Source organism: Budorcas taxicolor, chromosome 11 (genome assembly GCF_023091745.1).
Source record: "Budorcas taxicolor isolate Tak-1 chromosome 11, Takin1.1, whole genome shotgun sequence".
Classification (NCBI taxonomy): Eukaryota; Metazoa; Chordata; class Mammalia; order Artiodactyla; family Bovidae; genus Budorcas; species Budorcas taxicolor.
The window spans coordinates 157,307,684-157,333,182 of NC_068920.1; the positions used below are offsets into that span (position 1 = coordinate 157,307,684).

Sequence of the window (25,499 nt, forward strand, 5' to 3'; positions counted from 1 at the left end):
AGGCTTCTCTGTCCATGGGATTCTCCAGGCAAGAATACTGGAGTGGGTTGCCATGCCCCACTCCAGGGGATCTTCCTGACCAAGGGATCGAACCCAGGTCTTTTTCATCTCTAGCACCGCAGGCAGATTCTTTACCACTGAGCCTCCAGAGAAGCCCAAGTTCTAGTGGTAGAAACAGACAAATATGCAAGTTCAATAAAAAGAATTACAGAGTGTGAATAGATGTATTAAGAAGATAAACAAAGTACCATGAAGGAGAATAACAGTGCTGGGAGGGTGACCATGTTGGAGGTCAGGAAGTCCTCTCTGGATTGAAGTGTGAGCTGAGGCCGCATGGTGGGCAAGAGCCCTGGGTGAGGCACTATCCTGAAAGCTACCTCCCTCTTCCTCACTCTACAGAGAAAACCACTAGATAGAAAATTATTACTACTGATGGGTATGCATCTGTCCTTCAGATGTACTGGGGACAGAAGAATGTTTAGAAGTACAGCCTTAGCCCCTTAGCTTTTCAGAGTTTGAATGCTCCCAGACCAGCCATCCTGAATTCTGTGCTCTGCCTTGACCCACCCACCTCTGACCCATTGGCAATACTTTGTTGTTGTTTAGTCACTAAGTTGTGTCGACTCTTTGCAATCCCATGAACTTTAGCCCACCTGGCTCCTCTGTCCATGAGATTTTCCAGGCAAGAATACTGGAGTGGGTTGCTATTTCCTTTTCCAGGGGAACACCCTGATGGAGAAATGGGCTAAACCTCTCTAAATTTGGTCTTTCCCTAGATGACTTGAGAGATCCCCTGCAAAGGCTTGGGAAGGAGAAAAGTAGGTTAGGTTCTGCCAAAGGCTGGGCTCACCCTGATTGCTTCCCAGGCCTCAGGAGTGAAGTGGCTTGCATTAAAAATCCAAGTGGGGTATAGTTTCTTTTTTGGAGACTAGGGTTATTAATTTTTTGATATTAATTTTCTTTTAATACCCAATCACTATAATACTGTGTCATTTTTAAACATTTTAATCTTAATGGATTCCATTCCCTAGCTGTTTCCAACGGAAACAACCTACAAGGCTAGTTTTTCTACAATCTCAAGGCCAAGTCTACTTCCCAAGGCCAAGTCTACCCATGGGCTTAGGCCTTTGCCTAAGCCCATGACAGGTTGGAGAAGAGGAATCAAAAATAGCCTTTCCTCTTCCGCCTAAGAATTGTGCTCTTTCTCTAGGGCCTATTTTCCAGAAGCAGACCCCTGAGTTCAGAAACGATCTCTGTGAGGTCAAATGGCAGAGGCATCAAAGGATTGCCTTTTTCCCAATATGGTCAGCAATATTTTACTCACCTTTGTTCTTTGTTGGCTCCTTATCTGGCAACTGAGAATCCCCTCATCAGACAGCCTTGCAAAAGTTGATCTTTTCCAACCTCAGATTTTTGTTTTAATTATGCAATACTTCAGGCACACACAAAAAGCATAGACTATAATATGATGAAGACCTACGAACCTATTACTCAGTTTAAGAAAAAATTATATGAAAAACACAGTTGCAGTACTTCCGTGGTGGCCTAGTGGTTAGGATTCTGGGCTTTCACTGTGGTGACCCAGGTTCAGTTCTGGGTCAGGAAAAATTCTGCAAGGCAAGTGGTGCAGCCAAAAAATAAATAAATACAGTTGAGCTCCCTGATCCTATTCTCTCTTCCCTGTAGAAGCTGCCATCTTGCATTTGGTTTTTATCACTCCCACAGGATCTGATTTTAATCCTACATTTAATGTTGAGGATAGTAGACTGAACATTTGTACCGGCTACTTCTTGATTGCCTTTTTCTCCCCACATCTGTTTTGTGACTTCTTGAGATTAAATAGCTTTAGGAATCAGGGCAAATGAGCTTTTAGACTACATTGTCTTCAGTTTCCATTTCTATTTCTAAAAGAGCCCACGAGTTTTTAGCCTCAGATTGTGGGGTTAAATTTTGAATCAGCCTGAGCTCTCTGCTAGCTGGGTTCCAGACTGCCACTGCTGGGCTAATCAGAGCGTGGTGCCAGTCCTGTGAGCTCCTGGGGTCTGTTTACTTTGAGCACTGTTTTGCTGCACAATGGACCTGACATCTTACAGGCTCCCTTGGTAATGAAATTTCCAGTGAACTCACAGAAGAATACAGGATTTCCTCATAAGCTATAAAAATCTATAAAAATCAACAAATAATTGTTGCTAATCTGGGTCAAAATTGAGGTGGAGGGGAGGAAGTAATCTAGCAAGTAGCCACTGAGGTCACTGTAGGGTCCCTAAATAATGACCAGCACATCTCATAACTGTGTCTGCTTTGATGAGAAAATTAAATCCAGTGCCTTTTGTTGTCTCATTGTAAGGGCTCTGTGAATTTCAAGTTTGGGGTTCTTTTTGCCAAAGATGGCCAGCTCACAGATGATGACATGTTCAGCAACGGTGAGTGTCTCCCCCTTTTTCTAACAGAAACCCTGCCCCGCCTCATTGCAATTTAGACGATTGCGACTCATCTTACCTGCTCAGTCTTTAATGCAAAGAAACAGCCAGTAGTTTTTATGAAGTTGGAGGGTAAATTTTCGGAGTAAATTCAGTAGGACACATGTTTGCCCAGTTTCGTTCATTTGACAAATATTCATTGGTCACTGAATCTGTGCCAGGCACAGAAAATTACATGGGGATTTGTTATCTCAGGAGCAACGAGGAAATTTTTCTCTGGGATTTTTATGCTTAAGAGAATTAGAAAATGGCCCTCTTTTCCTGTTATTTAGCACTTTTCATATTAAAGACCTGTTCCTTATTAATAGGAATAGTAATGATGTTTTCCTTCTGCATTACTAGATCCTTGTGACCCCAGCCTGGCAGCACTCAGGTTGCTTAGACTGACTCTGTAGTTTTTCCTTCCCTCAGATTCTGGGAACTGTGGGCCCCTTGCACAGTCTCCAGAAGAGGGAATGTCCGTGGAGCCTAGTTAATCTTCAAAGGATTTCAGTACATAGCTAGAAACTAGGACCTTGTGGACACTGCACTTTGTTCACACTTGACCTCTTCTTACAGAAATCGGAAGTGACGCTTTTCAAAAATTTTTAAATCTGCTGGGTGACACCATCACTCTCAAGGGCTGGACAGGCTACCGTGGTGGTCTGGACACCAAAAGTAAGCTTGCCTCCTCCTCCATTCTGCTGTGTTTTGTAGAAGTTTTGTTTGCCAGCCTCATCTGAATTTGAATTTATACCCAGGGTGGAGTATGCTGTCTTCTAACTGTACAGCATTTCTGGGTTTTTTCTTGTGCTTGCACTTCTGTCATTTTATCTGCTCTTCACAGCCAGTCCTGGAGGTAAGCCAGGCAGGTGATGTGAAGCTGACTGGCCTAAATTTGATAAACTTCAAATCAGGTATCCTGAGCCTCTGGGGGCCTCATCTCTCCACCAGCCCATGCTGAAGTCACTTCACAGATTCTGAATACGGGAACGTCAGGCAGTTTGTGAGAGCTGTCCTAAGAGTACCTTAACTGGTGGATGCTGGGACAAAGTATTCAGGCCCAGTGGTCAGGCCCAGCTTCCCACCCCCATGACCCCCCCCCGCAACAAGCTCTGTGTGCCCATGGTCACTCCTGGAGTCCATCAGCCTCATTTCCCTTTCCTGGGATAATCTGATAGACACCCTTAGGAGTTAGACACTACTTTTATCTCTATTTGCAAATTTTAAGAAACTGAGGCTCAGAGAAAGGTGAGGTAATGTGTCAGAAGGAACATAGCTAATGGGAACTCGAATCTGAGTCTGCCCAACTCCAAACCCCATGCTATTAGTCACTATACAATGCTGCCAGGGATATAGCTCCTTTTGTTTTATGGACATGATAATTACTTGTATGTCATCTTGTGTTCACTTTGGCCTGGACACCAGCAGTAACTAGAAGGCAAGGAGTTGTAACATGCTGTCCTTTGGGGCTCAGACTTCTCATGATCTCTTCTGCACTAAGCAAGGCATGAAGGAGACAGCAAGAGAGCTTAGAGGGGGATGAAGAGGCCCCCACGTGGGCAGTAGCCTTGCCTCAGCTGGAGAGGGATCCGTACTGTTGCCTCCACTCAGGTGGATGATCATAGGATCTTTGGAATGTGCTAACTGTGCTGTATTCCTCTAGCCTGCAAATAAAGACTGTTTCCTTACGGCCTCAGAATTCCCTGTGCCCACTAAATGCGTATTGTATTTTACAGATGACACCACAGGGATTCATTCTGTTTATACCATTTACCAAGGGCATGAGATCATGTTTCATGTTTCTACCATGTTGCCGTATTCCAAAGAAAACAAACAGCAGGTACGTGTGAACACGCAGAACACCCGGCGGAGACCTCAGTGTGGAGAGCACATTGCTGACTTTATAGAATCAGAGGCTGTGGATGTTCATACACGAGCCAAATTTCAGGACCAGTTTGGGGATGTTGTTTCCAGTCTGTTTGCTTGCAGTTTCATCAAGGCTTAGGAAGAACTTCCCTCACTGGTGCTGGCCCCTTCAGGAGATAAAGGCTCAGACAGTCATGCACCTGTGTGTCTGTGTGACCGTGTGTGTGTGTGCCTGTGTGTGAGTGTGGTTTTCTAGACCCCTGACAGACGGTTTTGCATATACACATCCTGTGACTTCTCTCCACGTGCCTGTGTCTTGTCAAAATGATTGCAAGGATTTTTTCAGGTTAATGCAAGAGGTTAACACTGACCATTTCCCCAATGGCCTGTGCCCCATTGCGGAAAAAACTACTTAAGAACACTCTGCCCACTGCAGAGATTAGCCGTTTCCAAGAGAAAACTTGCCCATTTGATGAAATCTAGATATAACAGAGATACATGGCGCTGGTTTATTAAGGATTTGGGGGGTTCCATTTACCTTTGTATGAGATTCTTATCCCTTTTTTACACATTGAAGGCACCTGTGTAAGTAAATATCACAAACATGAATCAACAGTTGTTCAGCAAAGATTTGTGAGAAATGTGAACCTAGAGCCAGTATGTAAGGGCTAAAAGGGCTTTTTTCTAAACACTTATAATCCTTATTTCAATGAGACTCCAGTAGGAGAAAGACACAAAGCAGATCGTTGGGCTAAAAAGTGATGTTATGATGATGAGACATAGCGATGCTTTGGGGACATGCAGGTGGTGGGCTCAGGAAGAGCTAGTTCTGTTTGATAGTTTGGGGCCTGGAATAAGGAGCTGGTGGATTGTCATACAGGCAGTGGAGACCCTCTGGAGAATTTAAGCTTGCTCTGATTTTAGAAGGCTAGCTGGTAAGGGACAGGCATAAGCAGGAAGTGCCTCGGCCCAGTAAGCTTGCTTAAGTGTCTAAGAGTTCCTTTCTTCCCTTGTGTGGCTGAGGTGACCTATATTATCACTACTAGGCTCCACCTCTTAGGAGCTGAAGCTCTTAGGATCCTGGGTTCACATGGAGAAGAGAGATCAAGCTGACCCTCCCACTCACCAAGAATTATGTTGACCTCTTACATGTCAACAATGATAGGGAAAAAATTCCACTGAAATATTTCATAACCCTCCTCCTCCCCCAACCCTGACCTTTTCAGCCCCGTACATTCACCAAAATAGCCTCTGTCCTGTGACAAATGATGGCATTAGCCGGAGACAGGAGGAATGAATGTGACAGTTCAACCTTTGCCCAACTCCAGACTTTAACCTTATCTTTTTGAAAGGGGCTGTTAGCATATTAAGAGAAAACAGGCTCATCAGGAGCACTGAAATGTTCGCAGATGAACTCTGGTGTGTTCAACATCTTGGCTGGATCTGTGGGTAGTGCTTGGGCCTTCCACTTGCCCAGCATCAGTAGATGTGAAGAAAATCACAACTATGAAACTTGTCTCTATTACCAGAAAGATAAAGCAGTGGGGAAGAGAGCCAAAGAAGTGCAGAATGACAGTGAACCTTCTCGGTGCAGAGAAGGACCAGTAACCGCAAGCCTCTCTCTGTACCTGCCATGGTCTCTTTGGGGCCTAAGGTAACAGTCAGAAAATCTTGGTGACTCATAAGATCTTGGTGGCTCTTTGATCTCCTAACATCTAAAACACTAGTGGAACAGTCTGAGCCACATCCCAAATCTGATGTAAAGAAACAAACTTCCACAAAGATTTTGTAGATTTTGGTTTTACAATAACTCCTTCGTCTCTATCTTCTATCACCGAAGTAAACCACAGTGGGGGCAAGGAAAGGGGTGTTGATATTTGTCTTTCTGGGGCTTATCTTCTCCCTAACATCTGTGATGTCCTCGCCCCTAACACCCGGTCTCCCAATGCTCCAGAACCCGACTGTAGCTTTCAGGACCAGATAAAAGCACAGGCTTTGTGTCAGCCCTGGGCCCAGCCCAGCTCTGCCTCAAGGTGGCTCTGAGATCCTGGACTCATTGTGTGTGATGACAGCCCCAGGGCTCAGTTCTCAGCTCCTTTCTCTTCTCTTTCTACACTCACATACCCATTCATATCCCAGCCCATGCCACAGACACCCAAACTTACATCTCCAGTCAGCCTAGGGGGAACTCCAGACCAAATATGCAGCCTTCTTGACACCTCCCCTGGGCTCAGCGTCTCACACCCAGTCTGTCCAAAGCTGAATTCCCTACTCTCCTCCAGACCTTTTCCTCCCAAAGTCTTTCTTATCTCTGATGATGGCTCTTCTGCTGTTCCAGTGTCTGGGGCAAAATGACCTTAGAATCATTCTTGATTCCTGTCTTTCCTTCTCATCCCATATTCAGTTTGTCAGGAAATCCCGTGGGCTCGACCTTCAGGTGACACCTGAGCTTTTGTCACACTTCAGTTACCATGCTGAATAAATTCCTCTCCAGCCTCCCTGGTGCCCTGACAGTGTTTCTCAATCCACTGGCCAGAGTGATCCTTAAAAATGCATGTCCACCTCTTCCCAAACCCCTAGTGCCTTCCTCTTCACTCAGAGTCAAAGCCAGATCCTTAGAGTGGCTGAAGGCCCCTAGTGACCTCCATACCTCTCTGGTCCCCTCACCCACTGCTCTTCTGGTTTCCTCACTTCCAGTCACATCGTCTTCCTTTCCTGTCCCAAGTCACCAGATACTGCTCCATGTCATGGCTTTAAGTTGCCCTTCCTTCTGCCTAGAACTCTGTCCTACCTGGTATCCTCTGGCTGACTCACTCACCACCCTCAGATCCACCCAAGTGCCAGCTGCTAAAATGACCCCGTGACTGAATTAAAGCCACAACCCACCCAACCGCAGCGCCCCCAGGTCCCTGCATGGCTCCTGTTCCTCCACGGCTCACATTGTCACCTAACATTACATATATTATTTAGAACACTTGTTTACGTTTACTGTGTAATTTCTGTGCCTACTGCTAGAGTATATGTCCCATGAAGGCAGGAATTTTGTCTGTTTTGTTCCTGGTATAGAGTAGAAGCTAAATAATTACTTTTAAATATATATATAAAAGCTTTTTTGAGACATATTTCATATTCCATTCACTTTACCCACTTAAGTATGTTCACATGGTTATTCAACTATTCAACCACAGTCAATTTTAGAATATTTCATTACCCGGAAGAGAAATCTCTCACGGCTTTGCCATCATTTCCCACTCCCCCCTGCCTAGTCTCTGGTAACTAGCAACCTGCTTTTTCTTTCAATTTGCCTATTCTGGACACTTTGTATAAATGGAATCAGGTCTTATGTAGTCTTTTGTAACTAGCTTCTTGCACTTGGCATGTTTTCAAGGTTTGTCCATGTTGTAGCCTGTAGCTGTATTTCATCCCTTTTTATTGCAGAATAATTTCCTATTTTATAGATACATTTTGTTTATCCATTCATCAATTGATGGATCAGCACTTACTTATTTTCATTTTAACATAAAATTTACAATTTTAACCACTTTTAAATTTATAGTTCAGTGGCATTAATTCCATTAAGTGCATTGTTGTGCAGTCATCACCACAGTCCATCTTCAGAACTTTTTCATCTTCTCAAACCGAAAGCCTATACCCATTAATCAGTAAATCCACATTTCTCCCTCCCCCAGCCCCTGGCAACCACCACACTCCTCTCTGTCTTTATGAATTTGATCATTCTAGGAATCTCATGTAAGTGGAATCATACATCTTTCCTTTTTGTCTGGCTTATTTCACTATCACAGTGTCCTCAGGGGTCGTCCATATTGTACCGTGTGTCAGAATTTATTTCGTGTTTAAGGCTGAGTAGTAGTCCACATTTTTATACCACATTTTCTCTATCCATTCATCATTGGTAGATGCTTGAGTCATTTCCACCTTTCGGCTATTATCAATACAGGTGCTAAGAGTATTGGTATACGAATATTTGTTTGAGTTTCTGCTTTCAATTTTGGGAGAATATACCCAAAACTGGAATTGCTGGATCATATGGTAGTTCTGTGTTTAATTTTTTGAATATTTTTCCCAGCAGTGGCTCTGTTTTACATTCCCACCACCCAGCAATGCATGAGTTCCAATTTCTCCACATTTATAACAACGCTTGTTATTTGAGTTGTTTTAAAATAGCTATTCTGATGGGTGTGAGGTGATATCTCATTGTGCTTTTTATTTGCATTTCTCTAATCATTAGTGATATTGAGCATCTTTTGTGTTTATTATCCATCTGTATATTTTCTTTAAAGCATTGTGTATTCAAGTCCTGCGCTTATATTTTAATCACATTATTTGGGGTTTTTGTTGTTGAATTGTAGGAATTCTTTATATATGACTGAATATATGACTTGTAAATATTTCTCCCATTCTTTGGGCTGCCTTTTTACTTTGTTGATAGTATCCTTTAATGTAAACAGAAGTTTTAAATTTTAACATGGTCAAATTTATGTATTTTTTCTTTCATTGGATATGCCTTTAGTGTTATATCTATGAAGTAATTGCCAAAAATCTTTTTGAATTGAATTGAAGTAAAATTATCAGAGCATCTCTAATCGTTAGTTTTTTTACTTGCAAAATGAGAGTAATATCTAATATGAGTCAGGTAGAAATCCTGTTCTCAGGAGCTTACAATGTAAAATAGGGGACACACGAGGGACCCATGGAGAAAAGTGAATCATTCTCCTTGGCCAGTTATGCAAAGGTCTTGGACAGGGCTTGGCAAACTATGGCCCATCGACCAGATCCAGCAGACTGCGTGGTTTGTTAAATAAAATGTTATTGGAAAACAGTCTTGCCCATTGATTTATGAATTGTCTACAGCTGCTTTTGTGCCACAACAGCAAAGCTGCATGGTTGTAAAGAGTATGATCTGCAAACCCCAAAATACTTACTGCCTGGACCTTCATTGTTATCATTCAGTTGCTCAGTTCAGTTCAGTTCAGTTGCTCAGTCGTGTCCAGCTCTTCCCGACCCCATGGACTGCAGCATGCCGGCTTCCCTGTCTATCGCCAACTCCCGGAGTTTACTTAGACTCATGTCCATCGAGTCAGTGATGCCATCCAACCATCTCTTCCTCTGTCACCCCTTATCCTCCTGTCCTCAATCTTTCCCAGCATCAGGGTCTTTTCCAACGAGCTGGCTCTTTGCATCAGGTGGCCAAAGTATTGGAACTTCAGCATCAGTCCTTCCAATGAATATTCAGGGTTGATTTCCTTTAGGATTGAGTGGTTGGATCTCCTTGCAGTACAAGGGACTGTCAAGAGTCTGGGCCTTCACAGAAAAGATTTACTGACATATATGCAATGGAATATTACTCAGCCATAATCAGGAATGCGTTTGAGACAGTTCTAATGAGGTGGATGAACCTAGAACCTATTATACAGAGTGAAGTAAGTCAGAAAGAGAAAGAGAAATACCGTAGTCTAACGCATGTATACAGAATCTAGAAAAATGGTCCTGAAGAATTTATTTACAGGGCCGCAGTGGAGAAACAGACATAAAGAATAGACTTATGGGCATGGGGAGAGAGGAGGAGAGAGTAACATGTATGGAAAGAGTAACATGGAAACTTACATTACCATATGTAAAATAGATAGCCATGGGAATTTGCTGCATATCTCAGGAAACTCAAACAGGGGCTCTGTATCAACCTAGAGGGGTAGGATGGGGAGGGAGATGGGAGAGAGGTTCAAAAGGGAGGGTATATATGTACACCTATGGGTGCTTCATGTTGAGGTTTGACAGAAAACAGCAAAATTCTGTAAAGCAATTACCCTTCAATTAAAAAATAAATTAATTTTTTAAAAAAGATTTATTGGCCCTAGGTCTAGAAGATCATTTTGGAAAGGTCAGCTGGGGTCAGATTAGATAGGGCCACTATTCTCATCAAGTATATGCTTCAGAATGAGTGAAGGCATTCGTTTATATTTTAAAATATGCATATTTGAGCCAGTCCCCAGGGAATTCTGAGGCAATGCCTCTGGTCCAGGGACCTTGAACTCCAGGCTAAGGAGATGAAGCAGGAGTGAAAGTGAACCTGATCAGAGCAGTAAAGTGGGAGAGAATAGAGGCAAGGAGACTGCTTGGAGGCTCCTGGGGGAGGACAGTGAAGATTAAATGCAGGCCTGAGTTGGAAGAGGAGTGAAGGAGACTGCCAGATGAGCCAGGAGATGGGCTGGAGAAGTTGGGAGGCAAGGAGTCAAAGATACTGAAGCTCAGGGCTCTGTGAGTATTGGAGTTTGTTTTGCTGCATTAGTGCATTAACCCTGGGAACGTGCCATGTGTGAGCGGCCTTCTCAGTGATGCTGTTCATTTACATCCAGGTGGAAAGGAAGCGCCACATTGGAAACGACATCGTCACCATAGTGTTCCAGGAAGGGGAGGAACCTTCTCCTGCCTTCAAGCCTTCCATGATCCGCTCCCACTTTACACGTATCCTGGGCCTGTGTGAACCCTCCCAAGGGTTAGCCTCGCTGGACCTAAAATGACCCTCAAGCCTGATGTTACGGTAGACTGGCACGTGCTGATTGTTTTGGTTGCTAGACCCTAAGAGCCACTCTCTCTGTCCACTGCAGTGATGAATGGACTTATTTATTCTCAGAGAATTCTTCACTTCAGAACTGTCTTCCCTTTCCTCAAGTGTCTATGAAATGAGGGGAACTTCCTACCCTCCGCTGATAATAAGGGAATTAGAAGAATTATAGGTAGTGAATCCTCTGAGAAATTTGCTTTAGGTATAAAAAGCTTGCAAGCTGAGATAAAAAGCCAAAATAATGTGTCTTTGTTGATTCTAAGTCCTGGGAATGGCTGCTGCATTACCATCTCTTGACATCTGAGAAGTACACTCAGACAGGCCTGGGGCATGAGCGTGGCCAGCCTGACACATCCCCAATCATGGCCCCATTGTCCTGGGCCACTGGCCACGACAGTGAGGCCCAGCTGTCATGCCACCCATAATAAGTCAAAGGCAAGCAGCAGTACCTACAGGTTTCCCGTAATAAGTAAAAGACAACTAACAGGCATTTTTCAGAATAAATTCTGGTCTAGTTATTCATGTTCCCTGGAGACCCCAGTAAGGATGCTGGGAGCTAGGACCACTGTGGCTCACAGCACCTACAAGTAGATTGCTCTGTATCCTCTAGCTCGTTTGCTTATGTCCTAATGTTATAGAATGTAAGTTTTTCTTTAAATTATTTATCTGAGGGCTTCCCAGGTGGCTCAGAGATAAAGAATCCACCTGCCAATACAGGAGCTGCAGGAGACACAGGTTTGATCCCTGGGTCAGGAAGATCCCTTGGAGGAGAAACTGGCAACCCACTCCAGTATTCTTGCCAAGATAATCCCATGGACAGAGGTACCTGGCGGGCTACAATCCATGAGATCGCAGAGTCAGACATGACAGAAGCAACTGAGCACATTTATTTATTTGGCTGCACTGGGTCTTAGTTGTGGAACTCGAGATCTTTGATCCTTGTTGTGGCATGCGGGACCTAGTTCCCTGACCAAGGATTGAACCCAAACCACTTGCATTGCAAGCACAGAGTCTTAGCCACTGGACCACCAGGGAAGTCCCAGTATGTAAGTTTTTAAAAGCTGAAAATTGCCATGAGGACAGGGAATAAAGCAGGTATGCACATACACATTAAAAATGATATCTTATCCTGGTCACTGGGATGGAGGACTAATATTTCTCCCTTCCTGCAGCGGTTCTTCTTACAGAACAGAAAGAAACTTCCAGGAGGGAGAGGGAGGTGACTCAGAGTAACAGAGAGATCATTATTATTCTTAGAATTTCCTTTCATTAGAAGTTTAAGATTTGGCACTGGGCTCGTTTGTTTCTCCAAAGGGACAAATCTAAGAGTGGGAGCACTCTGAGGAGTTGAAGAGGATGGTACTTCAACCCTAGCTAAGAGAAGCTAGGGCTGGGAGATGCTGGGGGAGGAGAAGGAATGGGAGAAGAAAAAAAAAGCTGGTGGAGGTGGTACTATTTTAGACTCAACGTGCCCAACACGAGCAGAGTAGATTCTGCCTAGAGACTGCCGCCAGCTACACTGGTTTGTTTGGGTTTGTTTTGTCTACTAAAAGCCAGAAGGAGAGAGAGGGAAAGTATACAGTGGACACATTTAAACTGCTTTTCCTTTCAAAATGTATGAGATGACATATCTGGTTAATTTCATTGGGGATCTTGTATATATTTCCAGGCAAGGGAACTGATCTTTTTGTTCTGGTTTTGCTTTGTTGTAGTGGTTTCATAGCGTTATTTATATTGCTTTTCTGACAGATTTGGAGGTGAAGCCCTCTCCCAAAAGGACGAGCACGCAGAGGTCAGACCTGTCTCCCCTGGCTGTCTCTTTTATAGAAGACAAGGTTCCATCTCAACCTAAGGGTGACAGGTGTCCTGACCCCAGGAGAGCAGGTCCAAGATGATCCTGTACCCAGGGTTTACCAAACACAAGCTTTTGACTGTGCGCATCAGGTCCTTAATTTATTTCCTTAACCATCACCACAGATATTTTTGCCTTAGTGAGGTATGATCAGCAAAAGGACAATTACAGGTTGGTAACAACTTTATCTTGATGGCTTGTTCTAATCCTCATGTTTACATGTTAATTTGGCATTCATTTTATGAGACTCTTGATTCATTACCTATTTCTTGATTGACTTGAAAGACTGTGTCTTCAGGAAAAGCTTGTCTCGTATAGCGTTTTGTTTTGATTTGGGTTTTTTTATTTGGCTGTGCTGGCTGTTACTTGCAGCACTCAGGATCTTTAGTTGCAGCATGTGGGATCTAGCACCCTGACCAGGGATCGAACCTGGGCCCCCTGCACTGGGAGCGTTAAGTCTTAGCCGCTGGATCACCAGGGAAGTCCCCTGTTTCATATAGTGTTGCTCTGTGCAGTAGACCCGAGGGTCAGGGATAGTTTGGAATGTGGTTGTGCTCTACAGAGGGCACAAATGTGATATGTTTGATCTTGCCCAGAGCACCCTCCTTCCTAGGCTACATCCTTGCCTTTTTATCCTTTTGTTCTCAAAAATTTATCTGTTAAAAGCTATCATGATGTTGTGAAAAGAGGATGAACTGTGAGGCAAATAGACCTGGGTTGGAATCCCAGCTCTTGTCGCTCACTAAATTTGAAACTTTAGGGGAAAAGTGTTTATCTTCTTCAAGCCTCAGGCTTGTCTGTGGAAGGAAGGTAACGGCTCTACTTTGTCAGGCTGCTGAGAATCAGCTGATACTATGTCTTAAAATACCAAGTATGCTCCCTGTTGTGCAGTGGGTGCAAGTGGTGGTCTTTGCTGTCATTACTGCGGTGGGTGACCTTGCCCGCCGCTTGGTGGGTTGGACCATGAAGGATCCAGGAAGACCTGATCTTTGCCCTAAAGCAGATCGGATTGCTGCATGGTGGCTGAGGTTCTGGAAGGACAGAGAATGCTTTCCTCCTGTGGAAGTATTGCTAAGACATCACATAGGCAACTGGAGAAATTTAAGATCTAGATGTTGATGATCTTTTAAGAAAAACCAACTAACTCTACACTGTTCTCTACACAGGCTGAAAATATTTTCAGAGGAAAGCGTACCACTCTTTGGCCCACCCTTGCCATCCCCACCAGTGTTTACAGACCACCAGGAATTCAGGGACTTTTTGCTAGTGAAATGTAAGTTTCTATTTTGAAATGTTTTTGTACCTCGTTCTACATCAAAATACATTTCTTCTAATTCTTGCAAGACACCATAAAGAAGATATCATTGTTTAAGCACTGATTGCATTCCATGTTCTGTTAATTTTTCAGGGGAAACGTATTTAGTTTTCTGATGGTGTTTTGGAGGTCTCTCCTGGGTTCTCATCGATACCTAGCATCCTAGCCAACAAATAACTAATATTTATTCAGTTCAATAGGCCTAGCTCTGTGCTCTTTTATGTGTTGTACCACGTTCTTACATCCCCATAAGGAAATGTGGTTATATTCACTTTACATAATAGAAAATTGGGCCCAAGGATCTAAATAATTTGCTTAAGATTGCCCAGATAGCAGCACAGCTTGGATTCAAACCCATAACTGCCTCAGCCACAAGCTCCTAACTACTGCACACTTCCTATTCTGTGCTCTGATGTGTTACTGGACCCTCCACTTCATTGACTCTCAGTGTCTGTAGTCCACTAAACCACCAGCTTTTTCTTCCAGAAGAAACTTGCACTGGGCTAAGAATTCCAGTACTCTGCTTGGGCAATGGTGGTGTTATTTTTTCTAACAAAATCCAGCCAATATATATTTAATCCCATTGAATGGCATCCTATGGTTTGGCCTATGTGTTGAATGGATGGGTGGATGGGTGGGTAGCTGGATTAATGGATGGATGTATTAGTGGATGGGTGAGTAGGTGGGTGGAATGGTGGATGAGGGCTGGTTTGGGTGCGTGTTAGGTCTTCAAATAATTAGTTATACCCTCTGCTCAGGAATCTTGTAATCCAACAGGAAAGGCAAGATATATATACCTATGGAATATAGCTTTGTACAGATAAATTTAGCAAGTTTTTAAGGATTCTTCCATGAAAGGGTAATAACAGCATTAGGAAATGGGTGGGATTTACTGTGAGAAGTTTCCTTGAGAAGGACATTCTTCAATAACCTAACATTTGTAATTCCCTTTGAAACTTGATTTATTTTAGTAATTAACGGTGAAAAAGCCACTTTGGAAACCCCAACATTTGCCCAGAAACGTCGACGAACTCTGGATATGTTGATTCGATCTTTATACCAGGATTTGATGCCAGATGTGCACAAGGTAACCCTGGGTCTGTTGTCTTCTTTCTTTCCCACGGGGTCTGAATTGAGAACACAAGTCCCTGTGATGAGTCCTGGTTAGAAGAGTGTAAAGTCTCCTGATCCTTGCTGTCAACACTGGACGGTGGCCACCAGGGGCTGGGGTTCTCTCATGGATACCACGGGAAGAGGGAATGTTTAATGTCCATATACAAGACTGCGATTTTCATAAACAAGCTTGTGGAAGTCGCCGTGCAGGCTGGGGCATGAGTGGCAGTCAACAGTCCTTGGAGCAGTGGAGTGCTTTGGGGTGGCTGACACCGGGGGTACCGCTCAGTGTTACCTGTGCCGTTGAACTGATGGACAGGCCCAGTAGGGATTTGGGAGAGAGACTACGGTCTCTTAAGGTTTTCTGGAGATTTATTGGTGAGTACCATATTTAGGCACTGAAATATTCCTGTGCCTTTACTGAAAATCCACTTTGCGCCAGACACTTCCTAGGCTAAAGGTGTAACCACACTGATGAGACCCAGCACCTCCCTTGAGGAGCCCAGCACCTCGAGGGCCCCACACTCTTTGGAGGTCTCTATATTCTACAAGATCGCCGTGTGTCAGGGTGGCTAACAAGTGTTATGCAGAATGAAATCATCGTTGTTTAGAAGCATTTCTCACATCTAACAAAGAACACAAAACAAGTGGGAACACTCCTCTAGAATCAGTGCGGCCACAAACTCTAGCAACAGGAGTTGCTGCTGAATGCGAACTTAACTGCAGTGTCTGCTCTCAAGTGCCCCCCACCCCCACCCTGGGGAGACGAAGAACATCAGAACAAACTGGTGCCTGTGTGACCCTTTCCCTTCAGCACAGCAACCACCGCCATCTTATAGGTGCCCTTGATTTCCAGCTGGTCTCCACACCCAGCTACTTGCAGGGCTTGGGCCAGACCAACCCCAGGGCCCTAAGTAGTCAGCCATAATTGGCAATCTGCCCATTTCCTTATTTCCTTAAAGTCAAGGAAGGATGAAGAGAGAGTTATTGTTGTTCAGTCACTAAGTCATCTCCCACTCTCTGCAACCCTATAGACTGCAGCATGCCAGGCTCTCCTGTCCTTCATTATCTCCCGGAGTTTGCTCAAACTCATGTCCATTGAGTCAGTGATGCCATCCAACCATCTCATCCTCTGCCGCCCCCTTCTCCTCCTGCCCTCAGCCTTTCCCAGCATCAGGGTCTTTTTCAATGAGTTGGTTTTTCGAATCAGGTGGCCAAAGTATTGGAGCTTCAGCATCAGTCCTTCCAATGAAGAAAGGGTACCAAGAGGAGTATGTGATGTCTTTGCAGGTCTCAGCTGAAGCATCACTGCCTTATCAGGCCTTCCCCAGCCCCCAGCTGAAGCCTAGTGCCCCTGTTTAATGCCTCCAGATGCTTTATGTATCTCCCCTTCATGGAAATTATCCATGTGCCAGTCATGTAGTCAGTTACTTAATCTATCTTTCCTGTAGACTCTGCTCCATGAGGACTGAGATTGTGTCCACCACATTGCCCAGATCCAGCAGAGCATAGGTGCTCAGCCACTACGTGCTAACTGCAAGCATGTACCCAGTTCTCTGACTGCTGTCTGGAGGAAAACTGACATTTACTGAGTGTGTGCTCAAGCACCTCCCATGCATTTCCTCCCTTAGTCCTTGTAACACACCTCAGAGACAGGTATTAGCCGCACAAAGACACTGAGACTCAGAAATTAAGATCCTTGCCCAGAATTACCCAGAAGGCCACAGAGTTGACAAGTCCGGGGCCCCTGTTCACGTGGAATTGAGTGTGTCATGTTCCGGGGGTGCCCTCTCTGAGAACGGCATCCTTGGAGCTGTGCAGCATAGTGGCTGATCACTCTGGGAGGCGGTTAGTAAGTGGAGCTGCTGGTTTGCTTGCTTTCTGAGCCCCTGCTCTCAGCTCTTCCAGGGGCTGGCTCTCCCCCTGTTGTCTCCTTAATCCCTCACAGCTCACACAGACCTGGGCAGACACTTGAGCAATGCTCCACAGATGCTTATTGAGTGAATGAATAGAGGCGGCAGAAGTAGGACTATTTGGACAAATAGGTTTGTGGAGTAAGAAAAGGCAAAAATGAGATTTGATAACCGTCTTTGGAATTCATAACTTGTCTTTCTTTTTCAGAACATGCTTAATAGACGATCTTTCAGTGACGTCTTACCGGAATCGCCCAAGTCAGCGAGGAAGAAAGAGGAGGCCCGCCAGGCAGAGTTCGTTAGAATAGGACAGGTGGGTTTTCTTCTGACACCTGTTGTGCAAGACACAGAGTTGTGAGTCCATCCAAATCAGCTGGCCCTTCTGCGAAGAACATATGTTTGCCCACTCCTGGAGGAGTTCTGTCACTTCTCTTAGGATCATTGTGGAACCATAAGGAAGATTTTTTTTAAAATTTTATTGAAGTATAATTGATTTTCAATGTGTTAATTTCTGCTGTACAGCAAAGCAATTCAGTTATACATATTTATATTCTTGTTCATATTCTTTTCCATTCTGGTTCATCACAGGCTATTGAATATAGTTCCCTGTGCTGTACAGTAGGACCTTGTTTATATGAGGAGGGGTGATGCTGGCTGGGAGCAAGAGGCCACAGGGCTCAGTCCCTGCTCCCTCTTGTCAAGGGAGCACATACCATTTGCTTGACTCCTGGGGATCTTCTAAAGAGTAGAGAGCCAATTTAGGGAAAGCACCTTGAACTGCCCCCTGGCAGGAGTCAGCACGGAGGGAGCTGTCCTCACAGGAGACCCTGATTTCCCCTCTACCGCTTGAAAGCAGTCATCACAGGGAGGTGGCTCCCGGGCATCACCCTATTCCAGGTTTTGGAGGAAGCCATACCCTCTCTGCCTGGCTCCTCCGTGACATTAGTGTTTCTCGGTTCTGGAGGTGACACAGCCTTCTGCACTGGTCCCATGTCACAAGAGGGAGGAGAAGAGCTGTCTGCTGCAGACAAGATTCTGACCTGAAAGTGGAAGCTAATCAGCAAGGCAGTCACGAAAGCTTAGCAGCAAAGATAACCTTTTCCTAAAGCAGGAGCCCTGTCACCAGGGCCTCCAACTTCGGTCCATGTTCAAAGATAGCACCCCGACTCTACTTTCAGAAATCTGATTTATCAAGTTTGAGGAAGGACCTGGGGATTTTTTTCAGCACTGGTGGTTTGGAAATCCCTGTACTGATATATTGATCAGTCGAAATGACAGAATGCATTTGACGTCATTAGATCCAGCTGACTCCTTTCCTTATCTTCAGTGATAGGGCAGCGTGGGAACCTGAAACAAGCCTGAAATTACTCCTGTTTCATTTTTAAAAGTTTTTTTCAAGTCATAACTGTTGATTCTAATGCTTTTACTGCCTGATAAACTGAAAAAGATCTCTGTTCTGTAAGGCACTAAAGCTGAAATCCATCGTGAGAGGGGATGCTCCATCAAGCTTGGTGGCATCGGGGATCTGTAAAAAAGAGGTGAGTTGTTGATGCTTTCATGTTCAACTGTGAATGTCCTGTGTCTTTAGGGAAGTTATTGAGATTCTTAGAAAGAGCTTTGTGGGGCAAGAGGAAGAAGAGCTTGTCTGTGGCAGAGTCTGCAGACGAAGTCCCAGGTAAGGTTGGGCAGCATTTAGTGAGAGCCTCCTGGCTTCCATGGTGTGCCTGCACCTTTGCTTAAAGAGGCAGAGCTGCTGGACCGGGCCTGGACAGGCAGACTGAGCTCAGCAGTGCGCCTCAAGCCTTGTGTGTATACAGACGGCTGGGACATCCTGACCAAATGCAGGTTCTCATCAACAGCTCTGTAGCCGGGCCATGATCCTATATTTCCAACAAGCTCTCACGTGGTGCCTGTGCTGCTGACCATGGACACACTCAACAGCAAGGCTCTAGGGCAGTATTTCTGAAGCTTCAGTGTGGGTTGGAATCACCCCCTAGAACCTCTGAATCTGTAGGTCTGAGTGGGCCTGAGAATTTGCATTTCTCCCAAGTTGATGCTGATGCTGTTGGTCAGAGGACCACAGCTGAGCAATCACTGCCTCCTCTACAACTCATTCATGGCCTGAGTATCTACTCATTTCTACTTCCCATGGAAAAAGAACTAGGTGGTCATCAAGCATAGAAGAGAAAACATAAAAACAAATCACAGTATGAACTTATTGTTTGCATTATTTTGTATTGTAAAGTCATACCCTACATACTTCATTATATCTATATTCAGAATATGTAAAAGATAATTAAATGGAACAACCCCACAGACAGTGTATCACTGGAGAAGTGGCCATTGTAAAAGCAAAAGAATTATGAATATATCTACTTTCGCCCTAAAGGTATAGATGATCTATATCTGAACTGTAGAACCTACACTGTTCAAAGTCTGGTTTCAAGAAAATGATGCGCTCAAAATACAACCGGTGCTGAAAACCCACAGCCAATTTAAGACAAGACCGACGGCAAAGTATCTTTTCCAAAGGTTGCCAAAATTCCCAATATCTGCTTATTCATTTGAATAGTAGAATTTGTAGTGTTGTCAAGGACTTCATAGACAGCACATTCTAATAAGATTTAGTAACTTTATTAACAGAGAAGGCAATGGCAACCCACTCCAGTACTCTTGCCTGGAAGATCCCATGGATGGAGGAGCCTGGTGGGCTGCAGTCCATGGGGTCACTAGGAGTCAGACACAACTGAGCAACTTCACTTTCACTTTTCAGTTTCATGCATTGGAGAAGAAAATGGCAACCCACTCCAGTATTCTTGCCTGGAAAATCCAAGGGACGGGGGAGACTGGTGGGCTGCCGTCTATGGGGTCACACAGAGTTGGACACGACTGAAGCAACTCAGCAGCAGCAGCAACTTTCTTAAAAAGTTCTTAGGGAAATGCCATTCCAAGTAATGACCTGCACTTGGGCAGCCCTCTTTCAGTTTATAAAATATCTTCACGTCCTTTGTGTGATCCTTTCACAACAGCCCGAGCCTTATCTCAGCAATGAGGTCACTCATTTTGAGGCTGGTGGGTTTCATAAAGGTATAGCATGATTTTCCAAGACAGGAATAATTCACACAGCGTTTACCCTCATCCCAAACAGCACCCTGGCAGGTGACCTCAGAGCCATCACTCCTACTTTGAGTGTGCCAGCATGTGCTCACTTAGAACTTACAAACACACCTATGTACACACCTTACATGTGCACACAGGCTCTTGTACAGCATCAGGTAAAAGTGAAGATGTAGGACTTCAACTCATCCCTGAGAATCTCTACAGACGTCCTTGTCCTTTGAGGCCAAGCCACATGCTTTGGAGGGAGTTAATGGTTCCAGGCATCAGCCACAGCTCCAAGGGAGCAGTAAGGCAGTGCCGACTACTTATTCTTGCTCGATCAACATGGAATGAAACCAAGGCTCTATGACGTGAACGTATCAAGTGGGGGAACACGAGTAGGTTTCATCGGAGCCCTCGACATATTCCTATGAACAGACATTATTTTTTTCTTGAAGATTTCATAGCCATAAGTGGGTCAATAAGCCTTTTCATGTTAAGATGATAGCAACCTCTTGCATTGTGTATGGTTTAATAGTTTTGCCGAATCAGCAGCACAGGAATCTGACTTTTTAGAGAGTTGGGTGGGACTTCCTTTTATAAAGAACTATTGTGAAATCTCCAAAAAAGAATAGGCACCAGTTGGTCCAACTTCTAAGTGTTAAAAAGAAACGTTTGCTTAGAAAACATTATTGATGCTTCCCTAGCCCTTGAGGGCATCATTATAATACAAGTGCCAGAAACACGTGACTCAGCCTTCTCCTGATGCATACATTTCTGGAAGGAGACATTTTTTTCTTAAGAAAGGTGACTGAGTGAGAGCCCATCTAACTCCCGGGGTCTGGGGCATCTGTGCTGCCGTTTCGGGTGGTATGTGTGCATTTCCCCCTGATGGGCTGGTGTGCTCTCTCTGTGCTCTTAACCTTCCTGTGCTTGTGTTGCCCCGCAGCCTTGGGAGCCACAGTGTTTCTGCAGTAACTTCCCTCATGAGGCCGTGTGTGCGGATCCCTGGGGCCAGGCCTTGCTGGTTTCCACTGATGCCGGTGTCTTGCTAGTGGACGGTTAGTGAGTAGCTGCTCCTTTAGCTGTCTCTCTGTATGACTTGTCGTACTTCTAAGATGGGTGACCACTGGTCAGCTCCCTTTGGATACATGTGTCCTCAGCGGTGAGGTTAGCGGAGTTTCATCCCCTTACAAAACTACCCTGTTGTTTTCAACACGCAAGCCAGAGGGGGAGGCACCCATGACAATTTCATCCCTTCCCCAAATCTCTGATTAATCTGTGGATATCAAATGATGCAAGAGACACGAGTTCGATCCCTGGGTCAGGAAGATCCTCTGGAGAAGGAAATGAGAATCCACTCCAGTATTCTTGCCTGAGAAATCTCATGGACAGGAGGAGCCTGGCAGGCTACAGTCCATGGGATTGCAAGTTTCGCATATGACTGAGCACTGAGCACATCAAATGACCCGCAAGGAGAATCTCCTTTGCAGGAATACTTGTCATGATTCCAATGTTTGACTTTAAATCTACAAGGGCACATGGTTCTTTAGAACCTCTGTCTCAGGGATATACTCTCTCTCAAAGCGCATTTTTTTTTTAAGGTTTCTAATTCAGAATGTACTCAGTATCTAAAACAAACAATAAGGATCTTAGATAACCTGTTTGATGGATAGAGAAAGAAAAAGATTTTGACAGGAAGACAGATATCAACTCAATATTAAATCAAACTTCTCACAGTCAGGTGGGTCAGCTGCCCCAGGAAGGCAGACAACTCCTTGTCGCCAGTAGGACATGACCTTGGCGAGCATGCCCTAGAGGGAATTCAACTTTGGGTGGGGATTTCATTTAGATTCAAGGACTGTGCAGCAGGTCTCTTGGATTCTTCCAGACTCCTAATGAGTGATAAAGGATCTAAAGGATCAGTTTAGTTCAGTTCAGTCGCTCAGTCATGTCCGACTCTTTGCGACCCCATGAATCGCAGCACGTCAGGCCTCCCTGTCCATCACCAACTCCTGGAGTTCACCCAAACTCATGTCCATCGAGTCAGTGATGCCATCCAGCCATCTCATCCTCTGTCGTCCCCTTTTCCTCCTGCCCCCAATCGCTCCCAGCATCAGAGTCTTTTCCAATGAGTCAACTCTTTGCATGAGGTAGCCGAAGTATTGGAGTTTCAGCTTCAACATCAGTCCTGCTGATGAATACCCAGGACTGATCTCCTTTAGGATGGACTGGTTGGATCTCCTTGCAGTCCATGGGACTCTCAAGAGTCTTCTCCAACACCACAGTTCAAAACCATCAATTCTTCGGTGCTCAGCTTTCTTCACAATCCAACTCTCACGTCCATACATGACCACTGGAAAAACCATAGCCTTGACTAGACAGACCTTTGTTGGCAAAGTAATGTCTCTGCTTTTGAATATGCTATCTAGGTTGGTCATAACTTTCCTTCCAAGGAGTAAGCGTCTTTTAGTTTCATGGCTGCAGTCACCATCTGCAGTGATTTTGGAGCCCCCCAAAATAAAGTCTGACACTGTTTACAATGTTTCCCCATCTATTTGCCATGAAGTGATGGGACCAGATGCCATGATCTTAGTTTTCTGAATGTTGAGCTTTAAGCCAACTTTCTCACTCTCCTCTTTCACTTTCATCAAGAGGCTTTTTAGTTCCTCTTCACTTTCTGCCATTAGGGTGGTATCATCTGCATATCTGAGGTTATTGATATTTCTCCAGGCAATCTTGATTCCAGCTTGTGCTTCTTCCAGCCTAGCATTTCTCATGAAGTACTCTGCATATAAGTTAAATAAGCCGGGTGACAATATACAGCCTTGACTCACTCCTTTTCCTATTTGGAGCCAGTCTGTTGTTCCATGTCCAGTTCTAACTGTTGCTACCTGACCTGCATATAGGTTTCTCAAGAGGCAAGTCAGGTGGTCTGGTATTCCCATCTCCTTCAGAATTTTCCACAGTTTATTGTGATCCACACAGTCAAAGGCTTTGGCATGGTCAGTAAAGCAGAAATAGATATTTTTCTAGAACTCTCTTGGTTTTTCCATAATCCAGCGGATGTTGGCAATTTGATCTCTGGTTTCTCTGCCTTTTCTAAAACCAGCTTGAACATCTGGAAATTCACGGTTCCGTATTCCTGAAGCCTGGCTTGGAGAATTTTGAGCATTACTTTACTAGCATGTGAGATGAGTGCAAAATCATTGTGTGGTAGTTTGAGCATTCTTTGGCATTGCCTTTCTTTGGGATTGGAATGAAAACTGACCTTTTCCAGTCCTGTGGCTGCTGCTGAGTTTTCCAAATTTGCTGGCATATTGAGTGTAGCACTTTCACAGCATCATCTTTTCGGATTTGAAATAGCTCAACTGGAATTCCATCACCTCCACTAGCTTTGTTTGTAGTGATGCTTTCTAAGGCCCACTTGACTTCACATTCCAGGATGTCTGGCTCTAGGTGAGTGATCACACCATCGTGATTATCTGGGTCATGAAGATCTTTTTTGTACAGTTCTCCTGTGTATTCTTGCCACCTCTTCTTAATATCTTCTGCTTCTGTTAGGTCCATACCATTTCTGTCCTTTATGGAGCCCATCTTTGCATGAAATGTTCCCTTGGTATCTCTAATTTTCTTGAAGAGATCTCTAGTCTTCCCCATTCTGTTGTTTTCCTCTATTTCTTTGCATTGATCGCTGAGGAAGGCTTTCTTATCTCTCTTTGCTATTCTTTGGAACTCTGCATTCAGATGCTTATATCTTTCCTTTTCTCCTTTGCTTTTCGCCTCTCTTCTTTTCACAGCTATTTGTAAGGCCTCCCCAGACAGCCATTGTGCTTTTTTGCATTTCTTTTCCATGGGGATGGTCTTGATCCCTGTCTCCTGTACAATGTCATGAACCTCCGTCCATAGTTCATCAGGCACTCTATCAGATCTAGTCTCTTAAATCTATTTCTCATTTCCACTATATAATCATAAGGGATTTGATTTAAGTCATACCTGAATGGTCTAGTGGTTTTCCCTACTTTCTTCAATTTAAGTCTGAATTTGGCAATAAGGAGTTCATGATCTTAGCCACAGTCAGCTCCCGGTCTTGTTTTTGTTGACTATATAGAGCTTCTCCATCTTTGGTTGCAAGGAATATAATCAATCTGATTTCGGTGTTGACCATCTGTTGATGTCCATGTGTAGAGTCTTCTCTTGTGTTGTTGAAAGAGGGTGTTTTCTATGACCAGTGCATTCTCTTGGCAAAACTCTATTAGTCTTTGCCCTGCTTCATTCTGCATTCCAAGGCCAAATTTGCCTGGTACTCTAGGTGTTTCTTGACTTCCTACTTTTGCATTCCAGACCCCTATAATGAAAAGGACATCTTTTTTGGGTGTTAGTTCTAAAAGGTCTCGTAGGTCTTCATAGAACCGTTCAACCTCAGCTTCTTCAGTGTTACTGGTTGGGGCATAGGCTTGGATTACTGTGATATTGAATGGTTTGTCTTGGAAACGAACAGAGATCATTCTGTCATTTTTGAGATTGCATCCAAGTACTGCATTTCAGACTCTTTTGTTGACCATGACGGCTACTCCATTTCTTCTAAGGGATTCCTGCCCACAGTAGTAGATATAATGGTCATCTGAGTTAAATTCACCCATTCCAGTCCATTTTAGTTTGTTGATTCCTAGAATGTCAACGTTCACTCTTACCATCTCCTGTTTGACCACTTCCAATTTGCCTTGATTCGTGGACCTGACATTCCAGGTTCCTATGCAATATTGCTCTTTACAGCATCGGACCTTGCTTCTATTACCAGCCACATCCACAATTGGGTATTGTTTTTGCTTTGGCTCCATCCCTTCATTCTTTCTGGAGTTATTTCTCCAGTGATCTCCAGTAGCATACTGGACACCTACCGACCTGGGGAGTTCCTCTTTCAGTATCCTGTCAGTCATTTTGCCTTTTCATACTGTTCATGGGGTTCTCAAGGCAAGAATACTGAAGTGATTTGCCATTCCCTTCTCCAGTGGACTACAGTCTGTCAGACCTCTCCACCATCACCCGCCCATCTTGGGTGACCCCACACAGCATGGCTTAGTTTCATTTAGTTAGACAAGCCTGTGGTCCATGTGATCAGATTGACTAGTTTTCTGTAATTATGGTTTCAGTGTGTCTGCCCTCTGATGCCCTCTCACAACACCAGCCATCTTACTTGGGTTTCTCTTACCTTGGATGTGAGGTATCACTTCACGGCCGCCCCAGCAAAGTGCACCCTCTGCTTCTTACCTTGGACGAGGGGTATCTTCTCACT

At 44.4% G+C, this 25,499-nt stretch overlaps 1 protein-coding gene across 1 annotated transcript in view; it reads left to right on the forward strand.

Moving 5' to 3' along the window:
- Nucleotides 1-25,499, forward strand: part of GARNL3 (GTPase activating Rap/RanGAP domain like 3) — a 118,807-nt gene that overhangs the window by 64,809 nt on the left and 28,499 nt on the right. Inside the window, exons 8-17 of the mRNA XM_052649136.1 lie at nucleotides 2,348-2,423; nucleotides 3,039-3,137; nucleotides 4,199-4,302; nucleotides 10,703-10,811; nucleotides 12,889-12,934; nucleotides 13,930-14,036; nucleotides 15,050-15,165; nucleotides 17,313-17,417; nucleotides 18,568-18,642; nucleotides 21,153-21,264. Coding sequence (XP_052505096.1) covers nucleotides 2,348-2,423; nucleotides 3,039-3,137; nucleotides 4,199-4,302; nucleotides 10,703-10,811; nucleotides 12,889-12,934; nucleotides 13,930-14,036; nucleotides 15,050-15,165; nucleotides 17,313-17,417; nucleotides 18,568-18,642; nucleotides 21,153-21,264 — 949 coding nt within the window. The remainder of the gene's footprint in view (nucleotides 1-2,347; nucleotides 2,424-3,038; nucleotides 3,138-4,198; nucleotides 4,303-10,702; nucleotides 10,812-12,888; nucleotides 12,935-13,929; nucleotides 14,037-15,049; nucleotides 15,166-17,312; nucleotides 17,418-18,567; nucleotides 18,643-21,152; nucleotides 21,265-25,499) is intronic.